The sequence below is a fragment of the Diabrotica virgifera genome, chromosome 4, assembly GCF_917563875.1.
Source record: "Diabrotica virgifera virgifera chromosome 4, PGI_DIABVI_V3a".
Taxonomy (NCBI): Eukaryota; Metazoa; Arthropoda; class Insecta; order Coleoptera; family Chrysomelidae; genus Diabrotica; species Diabrotica virgifera.
In genome coordinates, this window is record NC_065446.1 from 233,185,953 (window position 1) to 233,208,308 (window position 22,356).

The 22,356-nt window shown below is 32.9% G+C and overlaps 1 protein-coding gene across 2 annotated transcripts in view; it reads right to left on the reverse strand.

Annotated features, from left to right (window-relative positions):
• Window positions 1-22,356, reverse strand: part of LOC114327532 (autophagy-related protein 2 homolog A) — a 165,628-nt gene that overhangs the window by 123,049 nt on the left and 20,223 nt on the right. Inside the window, exon 1 of one of the 2 annotated variants that reach the window (XM_050648779.1) lies at window positions 14,299-14,469. The exons of the other annotated variant lie outside the window; for it this stretch is intronic. Within the exon in view, the coding sequence (XP_050504736.1) occupies window positions 14,299-14,469 (171 nt within the window). Of the gene's footprint in view, window positions 1-14,298; window positions 14,470-22,356 lie in introns of those variants that run through there. 2 annotated transcript variants of the gene reach the window in all.

Consider the following 22,356-nt stretch of genomic DNA (forward strand, 5'->3'; position numbering starts at 1 on the left):
TCTGAAAACGTTCTGAATTGGACATATTTTATTCAATCCATTGGGATTTTTAAGTTTTAATAAATATACCAATTTACATAGAAGTGGTTTTACTTCTTGTTAATGTTTTTTATGTTCCTGAAGCAAGCGCTCATTTGTTTTCTGTGAAAGCTGCTGCGCAAAGGGGGTTCATTACAGTACTCGACGAAAAAGGTGTAAATCTACATGATCAAAATACTCTTGAATCTGTAATGACTGGGTACTTCAGTAATGGCCTATATGCACTTGATATACGTGTTATGAAACCGACCAATCCCATTCAAGCAAACTTAGTAGAGTCAACAGATATGTTACAAGTGTATCATGAAAGATTTGGTCATCAGCATAAGCAACACGTAAAGAACGTCTTGAAGAAAATGAATATAGACATTGATGGGTGCAAAGAAAGCTTTTGCGATGGATGTGCAATTAGAAAATGCATAGATTGCCATTTAAAACTAGGATCAATCGGCCACAAGTCACTGGTGAGCAGATCCATGCAGATGTGAACCCATGTCTATAGAATCACTAGGAAGAGCACGTTATTACGTATGTTTTAAAGATGACTTTAGTAAGTTTCGGAAAGTTTTCTTTATGAAACACAAAAGTGAAGTATGTACGTTCTTAGAAAAATTTTTAAATGAAGCAAACACAAATGGCCATGTAGTAAAGCAACTGAGATGTGATGGAGGGAGAGAGTTTGACAACAGAAAGGTATTTGAACTTCTTGCGAGTAGAGGTATAGAGCGTTGTATCACTCCACCCTATACACCTCAGCAGAATGGTGTTACTGAAAGGGAAAACCGTATCATTGTAGAGTGTGCTCGTTCCATGTTAAACCCATGCAAGTTGTCCAAAGAATTGTGGGCAGAAGCATGCAATACTGCAGTGTATCTGCTGAATCGCACAGGAAAGTCATCAATTGAGAATAAAAGTCCCTATGAATTGTGGTATGGAAATCCAGTTGGGAGTTGGAAACATTTAAGAATATTTGTCACTGAATGTTATGTTCACGCAAACAAAAATTTTCGCAGTAAATTTGATGACAAGGCGATACATGATTATTTAGTTGGTTACGTGAATGACATAGTCGGAGAGATAGAAGCGGATTTTGTGCGTGATAAGTAATATGGAAAAACTATACGGGGATATGTTGAATTAGTTGTGTACATCACTTTCACCAACGGCCGGAAACCAGAGTTGGGGCCGAGGGTAGTTATAAGGGGTCAAAGTCGCGGATTTTATTATTTTTTTTTATGACGCTTATGATCGAGATAGTGCACCAAAATTTGGGAATAAGTAGGTCATGGCGTAACTAAGTAAAATCTCTAGGGGCGGAACGCTGCGTGGCCGACAAAGGGGTGGGGGTAGGGGTGAATATAAAAAATATAAAGGGTTTTTGCGACGTTCTTGATTGAGATAGTAGACCAAAATTTGGGAATAAGTAGATCATGACATTACTAAGTAAAATCCCCAGAGCCGGAAACCAGAGTTGGGGATGAGGGTAGTTACAAGGGGCCAAAGTTGCCGTTTTTATTATTTTTTTTTGTGACGCTCATGATCCGAGAGAGTGCACCAAAATTTGGGAATAAGTAGGTCATGACGTAACTAAATAAAATCTCCAGGGGTGGCACTCCGTGTGGCCGACAAAGGGGTGGGGCAGGGGTGAATACAAAAAATATAAGGGGTTTTTTTGCGATGTTCGTGATTGACAGAGTGCACCAAAATTTGGGAATAAGTAGACCAAGACATAACTAAGTAAAATCCTCAGAGCCGGAAATCAGAGTTGGGCATGAGGGTAGTTATAAGGGGTGAAAATCGCCGTTTTTATTATTTTTTTTGTGACGCTCATTATCGAGATAGTGCACCAAAATTTGGGAATAAGTAGGTCATGAGGTAACTAAGTACAACCTCCAGGGGTGGAACGCTGCGTGGCCGATAAAGGGGTGGGAATAGGTGTGAATATAAAAAATATAAGGGGTTTTTTACGATGTGCTAGATTGAGATAGTGCACCAAAATTTGGGAATAAGTAGACCATGACTTAGCTAAGTAAAATCCCAGAGCCGGAAACCAGAGTTGGGAATAAGGGTAGTTTTAAGGGGTCAAAGTCACAGTGTGTATTATTTTTTTTGTAACCTGGCACAATATTTGTCCCCTACGCAACGTTCCGCCCCTGGAGATTTTACTTAGTAATGTCATGATCTACTTATTCCCAAATTTTGGTGCACTATCTCGATCACGAACGGCAAAAAAACCCCCATATATTTTTATACTCACCCCTGCCTACCACCCCTTTGTACCCCAAACAGCGTTCCGCCCCTGAAGATTTTACTTAGTTACGTCATAACCTACTTACTCCCAAATTTTGGTGCACTATCTCCATCATGAACGCCACAAAAAAAAAATAATAAAAACCGCGACTTTTACCCCTCATAACTACCCTCGTCCGCCACTCTGGTTTCCGTCTCTGGAGATATTACTTAGTTATGTCATGGTCTACTTATTTCCAAATTTTGGTGCACTATCTCAATCACGAACGTCGCAAAAAACCCCTTACATTTTTTTATATTCACCCCTGCCCCACCCCTTTGTCGACCACGCAGCGTTCCACTCCTGGAGATATTACTTAGTTACGTCATGACCTACTTATTCCCAAATTTTGGCGAGCTATCTCGATCATGAGCGTCACAAAAAAAAAATAATAAAAAACGGAACTTTGACCCCTTATAACTACCTTCCTTCCCCACTCTGGTTTCCGGCTCTGGGGATTTTAATTATTTATGTCATGGTCTACTTATACCCAAATTTTGGTGCACTATCTCAATCACGAACGTCGCAAATAGCCCCTTATATTTTTTATATTCACCCCTACCCCCATCCCTTTGTCGGCCACGCAGCGTTGAGCCCCTAGAGATTTTACTTAGGTACGTCATGACCTACTTATTCCCAAATTTTGGTGCACTATCTCGATCATGAGCGTCATAAAAAAAATAATAAAATCCGCGACTTTGACCCCTTATAACTACCCTCGGCCCCAACTCTGGTTTCCGGCCGTTGGTGAAAGTCATGTACACAACTAATTCAACATATCCCCGTATAGTTTTTTCATATTACTTATCACGCACAAAATCCGCTCCCAGCTCTTAGACTAACAGGGATGGTTTTAGAATATGGATTCCATCTAAAAGAAGAATCGTATCGAGCCACGACGTACAATTTAAACCTGAGGTTACACGCAATTTGCAAATTTTTGAAGATAAAGCCGAATCAGTGAAGCAGAATCAGTCGGAATGTTTTAGTGTAAATGAAAACTCCGAAGAGGTGAAAAATGGTATCAATGAAATTGTGAAATCTAAGAATATGGAAAGTGCAGAAAGTACGAGTGAAAATCAAGAAGTGAATATAGAAGAAAGAAGCGATGATGGTGTTCAAGAATCTAAGCGTTACAATATGCGTGTTAGAAAGAAACCAAAATTGTTTGGCTTATCTACTTTTCACGTTGAGGGAGTGTTACAATATACAACGTTAAAAGTAGATGTTGCTCTATTGGTATATATATCTCTGTACTTTTATTCGCACTGTTAATTATATTGGCCAATTATATTAGTCCTGGTTATTGGATAATTGTCAAGGCCATAGTCCAAAAAAATAATAAGAAGAAAAAATAAGATGCAGGTTATGTTATGCAAACGAAAACAATTGTATGTAGTAAATAAAATTAGTTATTAAAATGCAGTACTGCAAGCAAAATACAATTAATTAAATTTACCTTTATATAATAATTGCATATCATATCAATATTGTGGAGCAATATATAATTTTTCTGCTTCAATGACAGAAGGTATGAAATATACGTCAATTTGACAATTTCAATTGACAATATGAATTATTTAAGATAGTTACAATATTTCTCCGCGACTCGCGCACGGTCGTTTCTCGTTTCCCCTTCCAAGTACTTGCACACCACGAATAGTTCTACATACTCTATGTAATGACAGTTTAGAAGTTGTAATGTAATGTCAAGAAAATAAGAAAATATAATGTCAGTCATATTCAAGTAAAATGTTTTCCTATTGTCCTGTAATTTAGTGAATTATAATCGTTGTTGGTGACTCACACGTTGTTAGCTCACCTAACTCAATTTATAATAAAAGGCATAAGCAAGAGAGAAGGTATAATTATTCTATCAAAAGAATTGAAAAAAAGTTAGAAAAAACCGTTTCCAACATTGCCAAAAGCATTATAATTTTGCATGATTGCAAATGCAATCATGATTGCAAATACATTATAATTTTTTGCTTATAAACAATCAATTCGGTTTCAGAGAAGAATTGGGAACAAGGAAAGCTTTGTTCTCAAGGCTAACATTACTTCAAAGCTAATGAAAAGTACAGAGACCAATTTACGTTTGCTTTATAGATTTTGGTTTGATAGCGTCCAACATGATAGGCTGTTTGATTTGATTAGAATAGATGATGAAGATCTGAGGCTTTTACAACATCTATATTGGAATCAAGAAGCTTCTATTCTGATAGACGGTAAAGAAACAGACACAATTGTCATTTATAGAGGTGTCAGACAAGGTCGTGTGTTTTCCCAAACTTTGTTTAACATGTACTCGAAAATAATTTTTAACGAATTCTTGTAAGGACAATGTGGAATTCGAGTTGAGGGAGAAACTATTAACAAAATCAGATACGCAGATGACACAGCGATCATGGCTGAAAGTATCGAAGATTTTTTATAGATCATAGATTCACTACAGAATACTCCAATAACTTACTTGGCATAAATACATTAACGACAAAGTTACTTGTGGATAATCAACAAGACGTTGGCCCTATGCAACTATACAAGGTCTAACAAAAATACAGGTCATAAACTAAATTACATGTTCTGGGACCAAAAATAGTTCGATTGAACCTAGCTTACCTTAGTACAAATATGCACATAAAAAAAGTTATAGCCCCTCGAAGTTACAAAATAAAAATCGATTTTTTGCAATATACATATTCAAAACTATTAAGTGAAATTTGTGCACTCCATAAAAATTTCATGGGGGTTTTGTTCCCTTAAACCCCCCAAATATTTGTGTACGTTTCAATTAAATTATTATTGTGGTACCATTAGTTAAATAAAATATTTCTAAAACTCTGTTGTCTCTTTGTAATTTCTCGATAAGTCAGTTTTTATCGAGATATTTTGAACATTTGTAAAATCCAACACAAATTTTTACATGGTAAATGAGGTTATAGAGACCTGATATAGAGACCTGGTAATAATATGAAAATTTATTGTGAATTTACATTTTTTAGGTATTTTTTATCGAATATGTATCTCGATAAAAAAATCGTTTATCGAAAAAATACTAAGAGGCAAAAAAGTTTTAAAAACATTGTGTTTAACTAATGGTACCTCAGTCATAATCTAATTAGAACGTACACAAAAGTTTGGGGGGTTTAAGAGAACAAACCCCCATAAAATTTTTATGGGGTGTACAAATTTCACTGTCATTATTTTTTGAGACCTCCCTACCATAAGAATACCACATGTCTATTTTCAATAAAAAATCTCTAATAGTTTTCGACATATTGGAAAAAATCGATTTTCATTTTGTAACTTCAAAGGGCTATAACTTTTTTTACGTGCACATTGTTACTAAGGTAAGTTAGGTTCAATCGAATTATTTTTGGTCCCAGAATATTTGGTTTAATTTATGACCTGCATTTTTGTTACACCCTGTATAATAATTGTCAACAATAAGCCGATTACAAAAGTAATTATTTTAAATACCTAGGATGTTGGATAAACAATAGACTAAATCCTGATGAAGAAATAATTAAAACTCGTATTGATCTATATTCTCGTATTAACTCGTATTGAAAACAATATAGATCTATATTGTGCAATTATCAGTAGTAATTGCACAAGAGCTCTGAAATTCTATATTAATTTCAGAGGTCGAGTGCAATTTGTTGCGATTATTTCATGAATAAAACTGTTCAAAACCAAAATTTTATTGTAATTTATTTATGTAAGTACCATTAAACACACAGTTTTTATAAATATTTGACGATTGAAAGTCATCACTTTTATAATTTTTAAAACATTAATTGTCATTAATGTCACTGAATGTATTTTTTCGTAGCAACGAAGGGCATCTGACGTAATATACTTAACGACGGGAGATTATCAAAAATTATCGATTTAATTCAGATTTCTGTAGCTTTCTATTGGTCAGAATCTCCTATGAATGAAATAATCAGCTGAACTTACTAAGAATTAAGTACCTAAAATGTGTATCCTGTATTACTATATGGATGTGGAACCTGGATTATGAAGGTTAATATGATGAACAAATTAGAAGCCTTCGAGATGTGGTCATATCGTAGAAAGCTCGATATCATGGGTTCAATGCATTTCAAACATAGAAGTCTTAAACAGAATAGGTCAATGCTAGGGTGACTTGACGAAGATGATAAAAAAGAAAACGAATATCTGGGGCATATAATGGGAGGTAGCAGATACTGGATACTGCAGTTAATACTCAACAGAAATATCGACGGAAAAAAGGAATTGGTATGAAGAAATATTGATTGCTTATCAGCAGATGAATTGTTACATGCCGCACAAGATCGAGAACAATGTCGGCAAATTATCACAGAAGCTACTAGGAGTGGAAATGCAATGCATCGTTTGTGGGCTAACTTTGCAACAAGGCACTAGGAATAGGTGTTACAAATAAATTAGCTCTTATGGACTTTAGTGAAGCTCATTATAGTTACTTTCGAGTATTCATTACAAATCGTTACTTTTGTATAAAGTAATCATTTACAGTATTCGTTACTTTGATTACTTTTGTTACTTTTGTATTTAAGTACCAGTAATCATGTCGAGAATCGTATTTCTCAGTAGGTAGGTATTTTGTATAGGTATTCCGATATAACAACGACCTTCACCGATCTGTTTAAGGGATAAAAAATTGGATAACACTCGTAAAATACCGGTCCCGTCCGTTTCTCGCTGAGATACGATTGGTACGAAGTAATCAGAGTAATCAAAGTAGATACAATAGTCGTTACTCGCTCTGATGCGATTGGTACGAAGAAACGAAGTAATCAGAGTAATCAAAGTAACGATTTGCCTCTCTGCTGTCAGTATTCGTAAGTAACGAGTACTTTGTAACGAATAGTTACTTTTTCAACATCACTACATGGACTTATTAATTATTTAACTCATTTTATTAATGTTTTAGCGTAATGATACATTTAATGTGGGACAGCTTATTTTGAAGCGGAAATATTTTGTAACATTATTATCTAACTGCCACATTTATATACCAGTGGTATTTCAACTGCAAATTAATTAAAAGCAAAAGGTTTGTTAGTTAAAAAAATTGAACTTAACTGTACCTACAGTAGGAAAAATGAAAGAATACCCATGAACGAACATATAAAACACGCTGTATTTTCCTGTCACCGTGTCACACAAAAAATTGGCCAGCGCAAGTACATGTAATAATTATTGTTACATGTACTTGCACTGGACAATTTTCTTTGTGACACGGTGACAGGAAAATACAACGTGTTTTATATGTTCGTTCATGGGTATTCTTTCATTTTTCCGACTGTAATTGTTTTTAAAAAGTTCTAAAAGTTATTTAAATTATTTGAAGTTTATTGATCAATTTTTTTTTGAATTATTCTTTTTATCAAAATTTAAAATGCTTTTTCTTTTGAACTTAAACGCTTCATTTATATTCTGAAAGCTTATATAGAGATGTTTAAGTTTAGTTAATAAAAATATAAATATGTAAATTAACTACAGACCACAGTCTGGCTATTATAAAACTAATGTTAATTTTTGTAAAATATTTTGCCTCAAAAAATGCAGTGTTTCGACAGAAAAACTTTCAAGATCCTCTTGCCATTATCATTATAATTTTCAGGTTAAATAAAAACCAATAACAGGTAAAACACAAATTTTATTTACACCGAAGGAAATAACATCATAATTCTCTTTGCCTTATCCCTATGCGGGGTCGGCTTCCCTAATTGCATTTCTCCACACAATTCTATCTTGGGTCATACCAATGTTAATCCCCTTTACCAACATGTCCTGCCTTATCGTCTTCCCCCAGGTCTTCTTTGGTCTTCCTCTCCTACTCCTTCCAGGAATCTGCACTTCAGTTATTTTTCGTATTGGGTGATTAACGTCTCGACGTTGAACATGACCAAACCATCTTAACCTATGCTCTCTCATTTTGGCATCAATTGGTGCTACACCTAGACTTCCCCTAATATACTCATTTCTAATTTTATCCTTCTTTGTCACTCCACTCATCCATCTAAGCATTCTCATTTCCGCCATATGCATTCGTTGTTCCTCTTTCTTTTTCACTGCCCAACATTCAGTTCCGTACATCATAGCCGGTCTTATGGCTGTTTTATAGAATTTTCCCTTCAGCTTCATTGGAATTTTTCTGTCACACAACACACCACTCGCTTCTTTCCACTTCATCCATCCTGTCCTAATTCTACTGCATGCATCTCCATATATTTCTCCATTACTCTGTAATACCGATTCCTAGGTACTTAAAACTATTGCTTTTCACAATCATTTCACCATCCAAAGATACCATTTTATTTGTAGTAGCTCCATCTTTAAATGAACATTCCAAATACTCTGTTTTTGTCCTACTAAGTTTTAAACCTTTTTCCTCCAGAGCTTGTCTCCACTGTTCCAGTTTTTGTTCTAAATCTCTTTCACTATTTCCTACTAACACGACATCATCAGCATACATTAAGCACCATGGAATGTTACCCTGTAGTTTCGCTGTTATCTGGTCCAAAACTAATGAGAATAAATACGGACTAAGCACAGAGCCTTGGTGCAATCCTACTTTCACATGAAATTTATCAGTCTCTCCCACACCTGTCCTAACACTAGTCGTTACTCCCTCATACATATCCCTCACAATCTTTACATATTCACCAGGAGCCCCTTTCTTATTGAGTGCCCACCACAGAAACTCTCGAGGAACTCTATCATAGGAACATACAAGCTAATATAATTTAGGTCCTCTCGAGGAACATACAAGCTAATATAATCCGTGAACGTTATAAATAACATAAAGAAAAATCTTTATAAAAAGTCTTGTATTAACTTCGTTAAGTTTCCTTTTGAATTTTTTATCGGAACGATAACTCAATATAAATCCCGGTACGAAGCAAGTTCTGTACTGTAAGCTTTCTTGGCACTTATATTTAAATAATACTAACCACCAAAACCAGTAATCTTATATTAACTACGAATAATTAATTATTTTCGAAATTTTCACATTCATTCCAATGCAAAACTAGCATCTATCTCTACGCCAATGCCGCCCTAGCGATAAACCAAGCAAACAGGCAAAATCGTGTACACAAAATTCAAGGTCGTCCTATCTCGATTCCTCTCCTCTGTGTAGGTCTCCATAGAACAAGCGGATACTTAAACATTCTCAGCCATCGTCCCGGCACAGAAGCGCGTGCGCGAAAATTATTGGTTTTAATTCTTGACAATTATTGTTGGTTATCAAATTATTGGTTACTATAGGTCTGTTCGTAGAACGATCAGCAACCGTTTCCAACTATCAGACGCATGCGTGTTCGAAGTCTTCGATCTCTAACTGGTAACTGCGCAGCGCTAACTGGTAACTGCGCATGCGTCTGATGGTTGGCAACGGTTGCTGATCGTTTAGATCGTACTACGAACAAACCTAATTAAGAAATAATAATTGTTTTTCTATTAGTCTATTATAATTAATGGGTTACCAGAGTTGTAGCCAATATTATTCAGACTAGGTATTACTTACCTTTCTGACGATAAAATTAAAAATACTAAATACCGTCTCTAATAATTATTGTATACCTTGGTAGAAGAATAATATTTCAAATTAATTTGAATTGTGCAGGCTGTTTACAAACGAAATGTGTCTTGTAGACAAATTAACACATTGTTTCAGTTTTAGGAGTCTATGAATCTGTATAGTACCTAAGCATTTTGTTCGATTTAGTTTACAATAATTCATTACTAATACCAATACTTATTATACAGAGAGGTTCTAAATCATGGAATAAATTCATTTTCTCTAAAATGGACTACTATAGAGAAAAATCCCGAAACAGGTCGATATTTGTTTTTAAATTACAACTTTTTGGCACATATTTTATACTAGTGGCGTCATCCATCTGAGCGTGATGACGTAATAGATGATTTTTTTAAATGGGAATAGGGGTTGTGTGGCACCTCATTTGAAAGGGTTTTCAATTCTCTATTCAGTAACATAAACAATAATATTATTATTTATTCAGGGTGACCATAAATAATTTTTGAATTAAATTAATTGACACAAAAAGAAGAATGTATGCAATCTATTTAACTCAAAATACATTATAGTGCTGTCAGCAAATACAAAAAAAATGTTTATTTGACAAATAAACATTTCTCTTCGCTTAAATTAAATCACAAACAGCCTCCCATCTACCACTCGGCAGTTTGAACATTTAATTTAAGCGTAAAGCAATGTTTATTTGCGAAATAAACATTTTTTTCAATTTTCTGACAGCGATAGAATGTATTTTCAGTAGTAATAACCCAAGGACATTGATAATTGTTCGAAAAAATTTTATAACAGATTTCGAAAGCTTGTTGCTTGGAAACAGACCGACGCCGTAGGCGGAGGTCTGTTGCCTGTAAGCAACAAGCTTGAGAAAGTTGTTAAAAATTTTTTGAGCATTTATCAATGTTCGAGGGTTATTCCGATAGAAAATTTTTTGCTGGTTATGAAAAAAAAATACAGAGCAGAAACAATTTATTTAAATGTGCAATTAACAAAGGAACAATTAGAAAAATTTAATGAAGATCCAGACATGTTAGTTTCTATAATTTCATTAATATTCTCATCCGTATTACAACCAAATCGTGACATTTTGAAATATTGAATATTTGAAATGTCAAAATCGAAATGAAACGAAATGTAGGTATCCACAGCTACATGATTGAGTGAAAACAGCCCATGGGATCTGTTTTCAGTATAATGTTGGTTTTATTGGTTGTATTCAATCAGATGACCACAAATTAATTGATTTCATTGGATTTCTAATTGAGCAAAAAATTTTCAGTTAAATAAATTGCATACATTTTTCTTTTTTCGTCAATTAATTTAATTCAAAAATTATATTTTTGGCCACCCTGTATAAATAATGATATTAATGTTACACTTGAAGTTTATCTAATGTTACACTAGCTTATGATATTAATGTTTACATTACTGAATAGATAATTGAACGCCCTCTCAAATGAGGTGCCACACGACCCCTATTCCTATTTAAAAAAATCATCGATTACGTCATCACGCTCAGATAGATGACGTCACTAGTATGAAATATATGCAAAAAAGTTGTAATTTAAAAACAAAAATCCAATGCTAAAACTGAAACAATGTGTTAATTTGTCTACAAGACACATTTTGCTGTAAACAGCCTGGACAATTCAAATTAATTTGAAATATTATTCTTCTACCAAGGTATACAATAATTATTAGAGACGGTATTTTTAATTTTATCGTCAGAAAGGTAAGTAATACCTAGTCCGAATAATATTGGCTACAACTCTGGTAACCCATTAATTATAATAGACTAATAGAAAAACAATTATTATTTCTTATTGTAACCAATAATTTGTTATAGCCACTTTACACGATGTAACTAATTGCGCAATTAATTGCACAATTTCTTGCAGCAATAGAAATTGCATCGTGTCATACGCGAATTGCACAGAAAAGCTGCAACTTCTTGCAGCAATTTCTTGCTGCAAGAAGTTGCAGCTAAATAGAACATGTCCTATTTTTCATGCAATTTTTTCTGCAATTTGGTTATATTTTTAGTGACTTTAAGGCTACACTGTTTGTTTTTACTACATTGACATTCTGTCATCCTAAATTTCAAACTAAACAATTTTTTAACAAAACTAGATAAATTTTTTACCAATTTCACGCTGCACAGATAACATTATTCTGGTGGATAACTTTAATTATGACCATAGGGATTAAAAAAACTATTTTCTATTTGTATTTCTTACAACTTGTTTCCTTTTGTAAATGAATAAATAGGTATACTTGCATTAAGTATTAACTGATTTTGTTATAATAGGTACATATTATTATAATTTTCTCAAATTATAATCTAACATTTTTAATCTAATATCTGATAACTCTACTCAAAAAATTACATTTAATTTATAAAAACAACATAACCTAAAATTTATGCTATTTTGTCAAAGTTTCTGTCTATTTCATGTCAGTTTATGCAATTGTTTGCACCGTGTAACCACTTTATTGCAGAAAGTTAGTTGCAGCTTATTGCACAAGTTCTTGCGCAAGAAATTGTGCTATTACTTGCATGGTGTAAAGGGGCTGAACAAATTGTCAAGAATTAAAATTAGCTTCGTTCGCGGTAACAATCCTGTACAAGTCCAGGACTAGTTACGAATTCTCTTCGTACTCGGGTTGTACGCAAGCGCGGTTCAGAATCAGTTCAGGATTGATTTACACCGCGAACGAATTGAGAACAACTAGTCCATAACACTATTATAACCTAGTTTTTATGTATCCATCTAATTTTGATGAATTTGATATTTTAATTCAGATTTGCATCAACATTTTACTAGATCAGATCAACCAGATATGTGTTTATAGTATGAATAGGCATGGTTTACTGAAATATTTTATTGTTATAAGTTTTAGTGGTTCTAATAAGCTACGAGACCATATTAAAACATTCTCCAAATATTTTTTCTAAGAAAAAAATTTGTTCTCTTTATACTGGTTACTGGTATTGTCTATAATAATTATTATTATTGTTACTTATTGTATTGTTATTAATTACATGGAGTATTTTAACATTAACGTCCATATTATGTATTGTTTATCAATATTATATTAGGGCAGGGTATCCTCGTCTAATAAAGATTTCATAGATATACCTATGTTATTTTATTCATTTTTTCAAGTAGTAAATTTTACATAACATTTTTACATACATAAGTAGTATTTTTGTATCACAAATAAAATAAATATTTAACTTTAAAGAGACACACAGAATTTAGTACATATTCCTTCATATTAAAAAATGTTTCATTTGTTTAATGATCATATTAAACTGTAAAAATTATACATCAAAGTATGTAAAAAAGATTTTATTGACAATCACAATCAATAAATTTCTAAACATTTGAGTTAAACCATATTAAACCACAGTATTAAAAACAAATGAAATAAACACAGAATGAAAAGCAAACACCGCTACAAATCAGCTATTTAAAGCACAAACAGTGTTCCCAGATGACTTTTTTGATGATCAGTAGGTGTCGCTTAAAAAGATCAGTAGATTTCAGTAGTATCAAGTCGCCTCAAAAATCTATCAGTTTATACATAGACAACTAGATGTCGCCCCGAAAAATCAGTAGAATTAGGGGGGAAGGCAACCAGGTGCCTCAAAAAATCGGTGGATTCAACCGATTTTTCGTTAAATTTAGCGAATCCCTTTATTAAATTACGATTAATTTGAGTATTTTAGTAATTTTTAGTATTTCAGTAGGTTTAAGGCTGCCATCAATAGATCAGTAGACGAGGATCGAGATCAGTAGGTCTACTGATTTTTCAGTAGGTCTGGGAACTCTGAGCACAAAACAATATAGAAAATAGAAATGTTTGTAAGCATTTTGAAATTCCTACTGCGCAGATTCGGACTCTGAGTTCGCTTCAGATCCCAAGGATCGGTTGGACTGGTTCCGAACTCGCAGTTCGGTTACCGCGAACGACAAATCTGACAAAATCCCGGACTAGCAGTTCAGAACTCGATTACCGCGAACGCTCTTTTTTAAAGTGCGCATGCGAAGTAATCCTGGACTAGTACAGGATCGTTACCGCGAACGATACTATTACCAATAGTTTTCGCGCACGCGCTCCTGTGCCGGGACGATGGCTGAGAATGTCTAGGTATCCGCTTGTCTCCATAGAAGCTACCCACGCCACGCCTAAAATTTGGACACGGACAGTACGGACACGGTAGACAAAGAAGAAGAAGGTAAAGGTGTTATGTAAACAAAAGTCAGATAAAGAATAACATAAATACAAGAAACATACTGCAGCTATAATTCTGAAAGAGTGATTGCGAAAGGTTCAAAAACAGACACCAAAAAAAAATACTACATATTAAGAATTTAATATTTCATACCTGAACATCAAGGCTGATATTTTTCACAGTGGCAGTGCCATTGCGAACGTCAACATTAAGTTGATCTTCCGTTATTTCCTTTTCAAAGAATTTTCCGAGGAACATCTTCAACCAATATGCACAAACTTTTTCCTTTATACCTTCTGGTATAATGTTATGATACCACGGCATTTCACCTATATGTTATACACAACCGTATATATAATAAATACCACTTAGCACTTAACACCACTTAAATGCTGGTTATAATGATACAAGCAATTCGATTATTACGAGTCAATCGACCGGTCACTTGGACAGTGAATTTTGAATATTAAAAAAACATTCTTACATTCCGGCGGGAGAAATCAATAATTAAATTTAAAAAACGGTTAATAACGCAGAGGTGGTAGGTAATAATCCTAATTTCGAAGAAAGTCAAATTGAAGCAAAACCAAGACTTTCTATGTATAGCACTTCAGAAGTGGATATGTATAAGCCATTGAATCGACGTTCACAGGTAACAAATAGAAATAATGCATTTGGAAACTTTCTAATAACTATTTAAATTAGTTATCAGAAAGACAATTACAAGGGTGGTACCAGTGGTGTGGTACCAGTGGCGTGGTACAGAGAAAAGAAGTTGTGAAAAAGAACCTCAAATATCGAAATCGAAAATTGAGGCGGCAATAAAAAAGCTAAAATTTAGAAAAGCAGAAGAAAAAAATGCAATAAGACCTGAAATACTCAAGGAAATGGGAGAATTAGGGACGGAAGTAATGCTTAGAATTTGCAATGAGATCTGGAATACCGGAAAATGGCCAAATGACTGGGGTAAACTCACGTTTATTCCAATATATCGTGTGTCCACAGATGGGGTGCGCAAGAAAAAAAACTTTTTTATTTTCAATTTTAGCGAAAAATGTCATTCTTGATAAAAAGTGTTGCTTGTTTTAAAACCCCATAAAACGAAATAAAACTTAAGTTTTTCAAAACCTGCTTAAGGGGCTATCCTAGTGTAAAAATTAGAAATTAATATACTTTTTTAGGAATTTTTAAAATAAAAAGTACTGTACCAATTTCTTATAAAATTTGCGTGAGCATTTACTATAAAAAGAAGTCCATGTAAAACAATTTTCATAAAAAAATATTGAAAATTAAACGATTTATGCGCCATCTGCTGGCACCGTTAAAAAAACATAGCTCCACTGCTGCAGTGATTGGGACTAATAGAGACCCTGAAACATAAAATCTCAAAGTTATTATTGAAATATAAGTTATTTCCTATACCCTCAACTAAGGGTTTTTTGATCGGATAAAAAATGTCAATTTGGCGGTTTTTGAAACTGAACATGTTTTAGCTAATTTAAAAAAAAAATTCAACACTTCGTCATTTCTCCAAATTTTAATATTTTTTAAAAATTTTAGTTGATGGTCTAGGAAATAACTTATATTTCAATACTTTGAAACCATACACTTTGAATACCACTTCGAAATTTTATGTTTCAGGGTCTCTACTAGTCCCAATCACTGCAGCAGTGGGGCCATGTTTTTATTTTCACGGTGCTAGTAGATGGCGCATAAATCGTGTAATTTTCAATATTTTTTTATGAAAATTGTTTTACATGTACTTCTTTTTATAATAAATGCTCATGTAGATTTCAAAACAATTGGTATAGTACTTTTTATTTTAGAAATTCCCAAAAAAAGTATATGAATTTCGTACTTTTAGACTAGGATAGCCCCTTAACTTTGTAACCAATTTTATGTAAATTCCTATAAATTTTTGCACTAAGTTCGAAGTCGTAACAATAATCTAGTGTTGATAAACTAGAATCTAGCTTAGTAACTGTCAACTCCGATAAATAATTTGCGAATTGTCATTCTACTTTGATAAGACAATGCTAAGCATCCAACAAATAATTTATCTTGTCAAGTGTTATGGAAATTAAGTTGTTTAGTAATAGGGAACCTGCACATTTTTTTTATTATATAATAATGTTCAGTTTTGTATAAAAATGAGATTTCCAAAATTTTACGCTTTAAAAACTCATAATAACTTAGAAGTACAAATTTAAAGTCTTCTGTATTTTAAAATAGTTCAAACGACCCGTGACGTCACACAGTCTATCTATATGGTTCCGTTTATGGTAATAATTAGGAGGTATATTCTTCTTCTCCTTCTTTAGTTTATTGGCCTCCACCTACTTGGGTATACCTCGTCGCGAAATAAAGGAAAATATTTATCTTCTATTAACATTTATCGTATGTCATTGTAATAATATATACCAGTTTGTTGACAATGGCGTTTGATATAGTTATAGAAGGAAAGGAAAGAAGGTTTACTACGGAAAATAAAACCATTTTGTAAAAGTATAAGTTTTCTATGAATAATTCAAACGATCAAAAACACTTGTAACGTCACATAACTGTATTTTCTACTGACGTTTATAATGTCTAATTTAAAATTCTGTTTACTTTGTTGAAAGAATGTAAACACATAAACGGATGACGTCACGACGCGTTTTGGCCTGGCTGGAATAATTTGAATTTTTAATCGTCTTTAGGGGCCAAACGAAAGCCAAACAAAACTTTTTTATCTTTGATACTTGTTTTAAATTATGTTCTGTTGTGATTTATAATATTTTTTTCGAATTTAAAATTTTATGCAAGTTCCCTATTGGAGATAACTTCTCTATTGAACGCTTAACATTGTCGAAAAAATGACAATTCGCAAATTCTTTATCGGAGTTGACAGTTACTAGCAACACTAGATGATTGTTACAATTTCGAACTTATGCAAAAATTTATAGGGATTTACATAAAATTGGCTACAAAATTAAGCAGGCTTTGAAAAACTCATATTATGGGGTTTTAAAACAAGCAACACTTTTTATCAAGAATGACATTTTTCGCTAAAATTGAAAATAATAAAGTTTTTCCTCTTGGGCACCCCATCTGTGGACACACTGTATAAAAAAGGTTCTCCCACAGATTTCAGTAATTGCCGTACAGTAGCATTGATATCTCACGCGAGCAAAGTAAGTACTTCTAACCATCACCAATGAAAGCCTAAAATCAATTCTCTTAATACAAATTCCCCAAGAACAATGCGGATTCGTCCCAGATAGAGGAACAAGGGAACACAATCTTAATATTCGTCAAATTGTCGAAACATCTCGAGAGTTTAACAAAGAAACATATTTGTGCTTTGTTGACTACTTCAAGGCCTTTGACAACGTATCATGAAATAAAATGTGGCATATACTTAGAGAAATGGGTACGCCAGAACATCTAATTTATAGATTAGATGTTCTGGCGTACCTATTTTTCTAAGTATATGCCAAGTATAATATGCCTAAGTAGTATTACACGAACTTTGTAAATAACTTTGCTAATGTAAGAGTTAATAAAGTGGCATTTAAAAACTTGAAATTAAAATCTGGAATTCGACAGGGATGTATAATATCCACCATTCTATTCAATATACAGAGAGGGGCAAAATTATGGAATAAATTCATTTTTTCGAGAATGGGAAATTTTGGAGGGAAACCTAGAAACTGGTCGATATTTATTTTTAAATTATTTTCTTTTGGCATATGTATCATACTAGTGACGTCATCCATCTGAGCCTGACGACGTAATCGAGAATTTCTTTAAAGAAGATTTCAGTTGTCATTATTTAACACATTATACTAAATAATTCTATTATTCGCGCTGTTCATATTATTAGATATTAGTATTATCGTCGTTTTGTTGGTTGTTTACTCTTAATATTTGCTATGTGCATGAGTGCTTGGTTGTATAATAATTTTCAGTCACGTCTAGTCTATCAAAATGTAACTAACTCGGCAAAAAAATAATTACTAATTTTTTTTTCTTTTATGGCATAGACTTGGGTGTCACTTAACCAGTCACAACTTTTTTGTTTTCTATTCATACATAAAGAAGGCAATGAGGTCCTTAGAGTTCCATTGGCGAGGAACCGCAAAGTGGGCGACGCCTGGTGGCAAATTTGAAAAGCATCAACTCAAGGAAAACATTGACTTTGCCATTAATTTGTGTACATATTTGCGGTCAGTTTATGTTGTAATTAACAATATTTTCGACTTAAAAAAACTATTGCAGTGTTCCTCAGTATTCATTCCTATTATACTCTACGTAATGACCTAAATTAACCAATGCCAAATCACACATTTTGTTAATTTAACGTTTGTATTAAACGTAGTATTTTTTTAATGTTTAAGCGAATGCAAAATTAAATAAATAAATAAAATGTAGTATATATATTCTGTACATAGAATGTACATTGTTATTCAAAATATCCCGACCACCTCGGAATTTCCAGAACACAATTATTATAAAATAAATTCACCTACTTAGTTTTCAAGTTTCCAGTTTTTATTTAATTAAAAATTGTTATCTGTTGGTGTAAAATAAACTGTAGTGCACCTATTAATTAAATTAAAAACAAAATAATCCTAAGATAGATTACTAATTTTTAGAACGCTGTGTGATTATCGGGGGGCCAGATTTTTTTATGAAAAAAGGTAAAAACAAATAATGATACTATAAATAAAGAGATAGTATTTTCCCGTAGCGCAAATACGTCCGAATTCGCGCATTGATGACGTAACTGGAGACCGGAAGTTGAATTTGAATTCTTGTTAAAATTAAATGGGATTTGTATGCATTATGTGATGAAATTATTCAATTAGCAAAATAACATTAGCAATAAAATTAGCAAATTTAATGAATGCATACAGATTAAATATAATTTTGAGTCGTCTTTAACTTATAAGATGTCTTAGTTGCAAAACTTAGTGGTTACTTTGGCAAAACACTCCTGTAAATGATTTTAATTTAACGTTTTAGAACTGTGAATTGAAATGACAAAATGAATTGTTTTCCTAGAGTTGTCGTCCATCTTTGAAATTTTGAGCGCCCTCTGTTGGAATTTAATTTTGCGAATAGCAACTCTTCCACAGCTCTATACTCAGTTCAAAAGCTGCAGCTGGACGCCATGAACTATCCAAGTTGCTCACCACATTTTTCCATTATACATCTTCTTCTTCTTCTTTTTCCTTATGTACATAATATATCAAATTATCAGGATTAATAAATTTAGAGGTTAATTTTAGTTTCACAGATAAATTTCATTAAACAATCATATATATTTTTGCTGTTCAGAGACAATAGATAGGATATATTGAAAGATGGAATAACATTACATTTTATTAAATCTTCGATTAAATTATAGCTGTATGGAATGTATTTTGTGCACTCAAAAAAGTGTGATTCAAATCACCCACCTTCTGATATTCAGTACAAAGATTTGAATCAAAAACTTTAATTTCTGCTAGATGTAGAGGGAAACATGCATGTCCAAACTTCATTCTGATTAATGTTGTTATATATCTTCGAGGTACTACATAATTTTTAAACCAATATATATTTGGAACAGAAGGTTGAATCAGTGAATACTGAGATTTGGATTGTTTACAAAGATCTCGCCATGATTGACTCCACATTTTTAACTCGATGCTTAATAGTGCTAACTAAATCAGATATGCAAAACACGATTATTTGAAGTACCATACTCAATAGCTTTTTTAGTCAAACTACCAACATATTATATCAACATATTATACAACTAAAATTAGTAGACAATTGTGACTGAGATAGCGAACTGACTATAATTGATTTACTCCTGTAAGTTATTTTGGTAGGGGAGCAAAGTATGCTAAATGTGTAGTCAATCGAGCGTTATGGGGACCTATTGGGTTGTGAAGTGTAGGTCCTAAAATCAAAAAAAGTTAAGTAAAGTTTTCCATTTTAGTGGGGACTTTCCATTTTTAATTTAATTTTCCATTTCCAACAATCGGTTTTTTAGATTATAGCGCCATCTGTCCATAATTCGAAAAAATGTCTCGAATAAAAGTTACTCATTATACAGGGTGTCCCGAAAAGATTGGTCATAAATTATAACACAGATTCTGGGGTCAAAAATAGGTTGATTGAACCTCACTTACCTATATACAATAGTGCACACAAAAAAAGTTACAGCCCTTTGAAGTTACAAAATGAAAATCGATTTTTTTTCATATATCGAAAACTCTTACAAGATTTTTTATTGAAAATGGACATTTTCACGGACAAATGGACATGGACACAACTTTTGTGTACGTTCGAATTAAATTATTATTGTATTACCATTAGTTAAAAACAATGTTTTTAAAACTTTTTTGCCTCTTAGTACTTTTTCGATAAGCTAGTGTTTATCGAGATATTTTGAATATTTGTCGAATCCACCACATATTTGTATATGGTTAAGTACGATTTCGAGACCTATTATTAATCTGAAAATTTATTTATAATTTACATTTTATGTATATTTTGAAAAAGAAGCCAAAAAGACTAAGAGGCAAAAAAGTTTTAAAAACACTGTGTTTAGCTAATGGTACCACAATAATAGTTTGATTGGAACGTACACAAACATTTGGGGGGTTTAAAGTAGCAAAACCCACAGAAAATTTTTATGTAAATATATTTAAAAAGAAGCCGCATCTCGATAAAAACTGGCTTATCGAAAAATTACTAAGAGACAAAAAGGTTTAAAAACGTTATGTTTAACTAATGGTACCACAATAATGAATTAATTGGGATGTACACAAAAGTTTGGGGGGCTTTAAGGGACCAAAACCCCCATAAAATTTTTATGGGGTGGACAAATTTCACTATAATTTTGTTTTAAGATGTTTCTGTCATAAGAATCATACATGTCCGTTTTCAATAAAAAATCTCTAATAGTTTTCGATATATTGAACAAAATCGATTTTCATTTTGTAACTTCAAAGGGTTGTAACTTTTTTATGAGCACATTTGTACTAAGGTAAGTTAGGTTTAATCGAACTATTTTTGACCCCAGAATGTGCGGTATAATTTATGACCAATCTTTTCGGGACACCCTGTATAAGTTTACGTAAGGAATCCAAATCTGCAATAAAAAATTCGATAGATTTTTCAAATACATTGAATAAGTGTATTTTTCAGTTTTTCGATCTGATGTTCATTTCGCGAAATATCGCGGGATTCGTATTTAAAATTTTAAATTTCCCCCCACCCCTCTCCATGGGAATAGATTTTTAAAAAATATTGAGCACGTTTTTTTATAATTTTTCGATATGTCATTCAATTCGCGAAATATTCGCTTTTTTCTTGTGAAACTTTGGGACTCACCAATTTCCTTACGCCCGCTGAAATCGTCAGATTTTTAAAATATACACTGTTTTGAATGTACTTAACTTACCTTATTCTTACTTAATCTGACGATTTCGAGTTTGTCTAAGGATAGATTTTTTTCGGCCCCCCTTAACGAACTCCCCTGTATTAAGAGCCAATATATGGTAGAGGTACATTTTCAGGGTACAAGGTTTCTCCACATGTAATAATCTGACGCGCTCGAGTAACTGCAAAAATCCCCGCTTGGGCTCCCCTACTATTTCAATTATACTGAAATTTGCATTGTTTATTTTGCTGCCCTATATAATTGTAGTTTTGTTCTATTGCAAATTGAACAAAAACTTTATTCGTGACTTTTACTAACATTTTAATACTTTACTAACGTTTTAAACAATTATTTTTATCCCATTATCTGTCGATACCTATGATTAATTCAAATGTGCTTTTAATGTTTCTAATTTGTGGAAAACCCGTTTTTACTACATTTTAATTTTAAAAGGTTTATTTTTAGACTGTTTGAAATACATATATTTTTTTTAAGAATGTCCTGCAATAGCTATTTATGTACCAAGTCAGTAAAGTGACTCTTTATCGAACGTGTCTGATATTATGAGCCGAGCGAGCGTAGCGAGCAAGGCGAATAGCGAGCAATAACAGACGAGTTCGATAAAGAGTCTTTACTGACGTGGTGCATACAAAATTTTATCGCCAATCATAAAAAACATTAACACTTACTTAATTACATCCTTTTAATGAAAAAAGAGTGTGTATACTTTGTACGCACGAAAGAAGTTATACTTCTATTATCATGATTACAACGAAATAAATATATTTTAA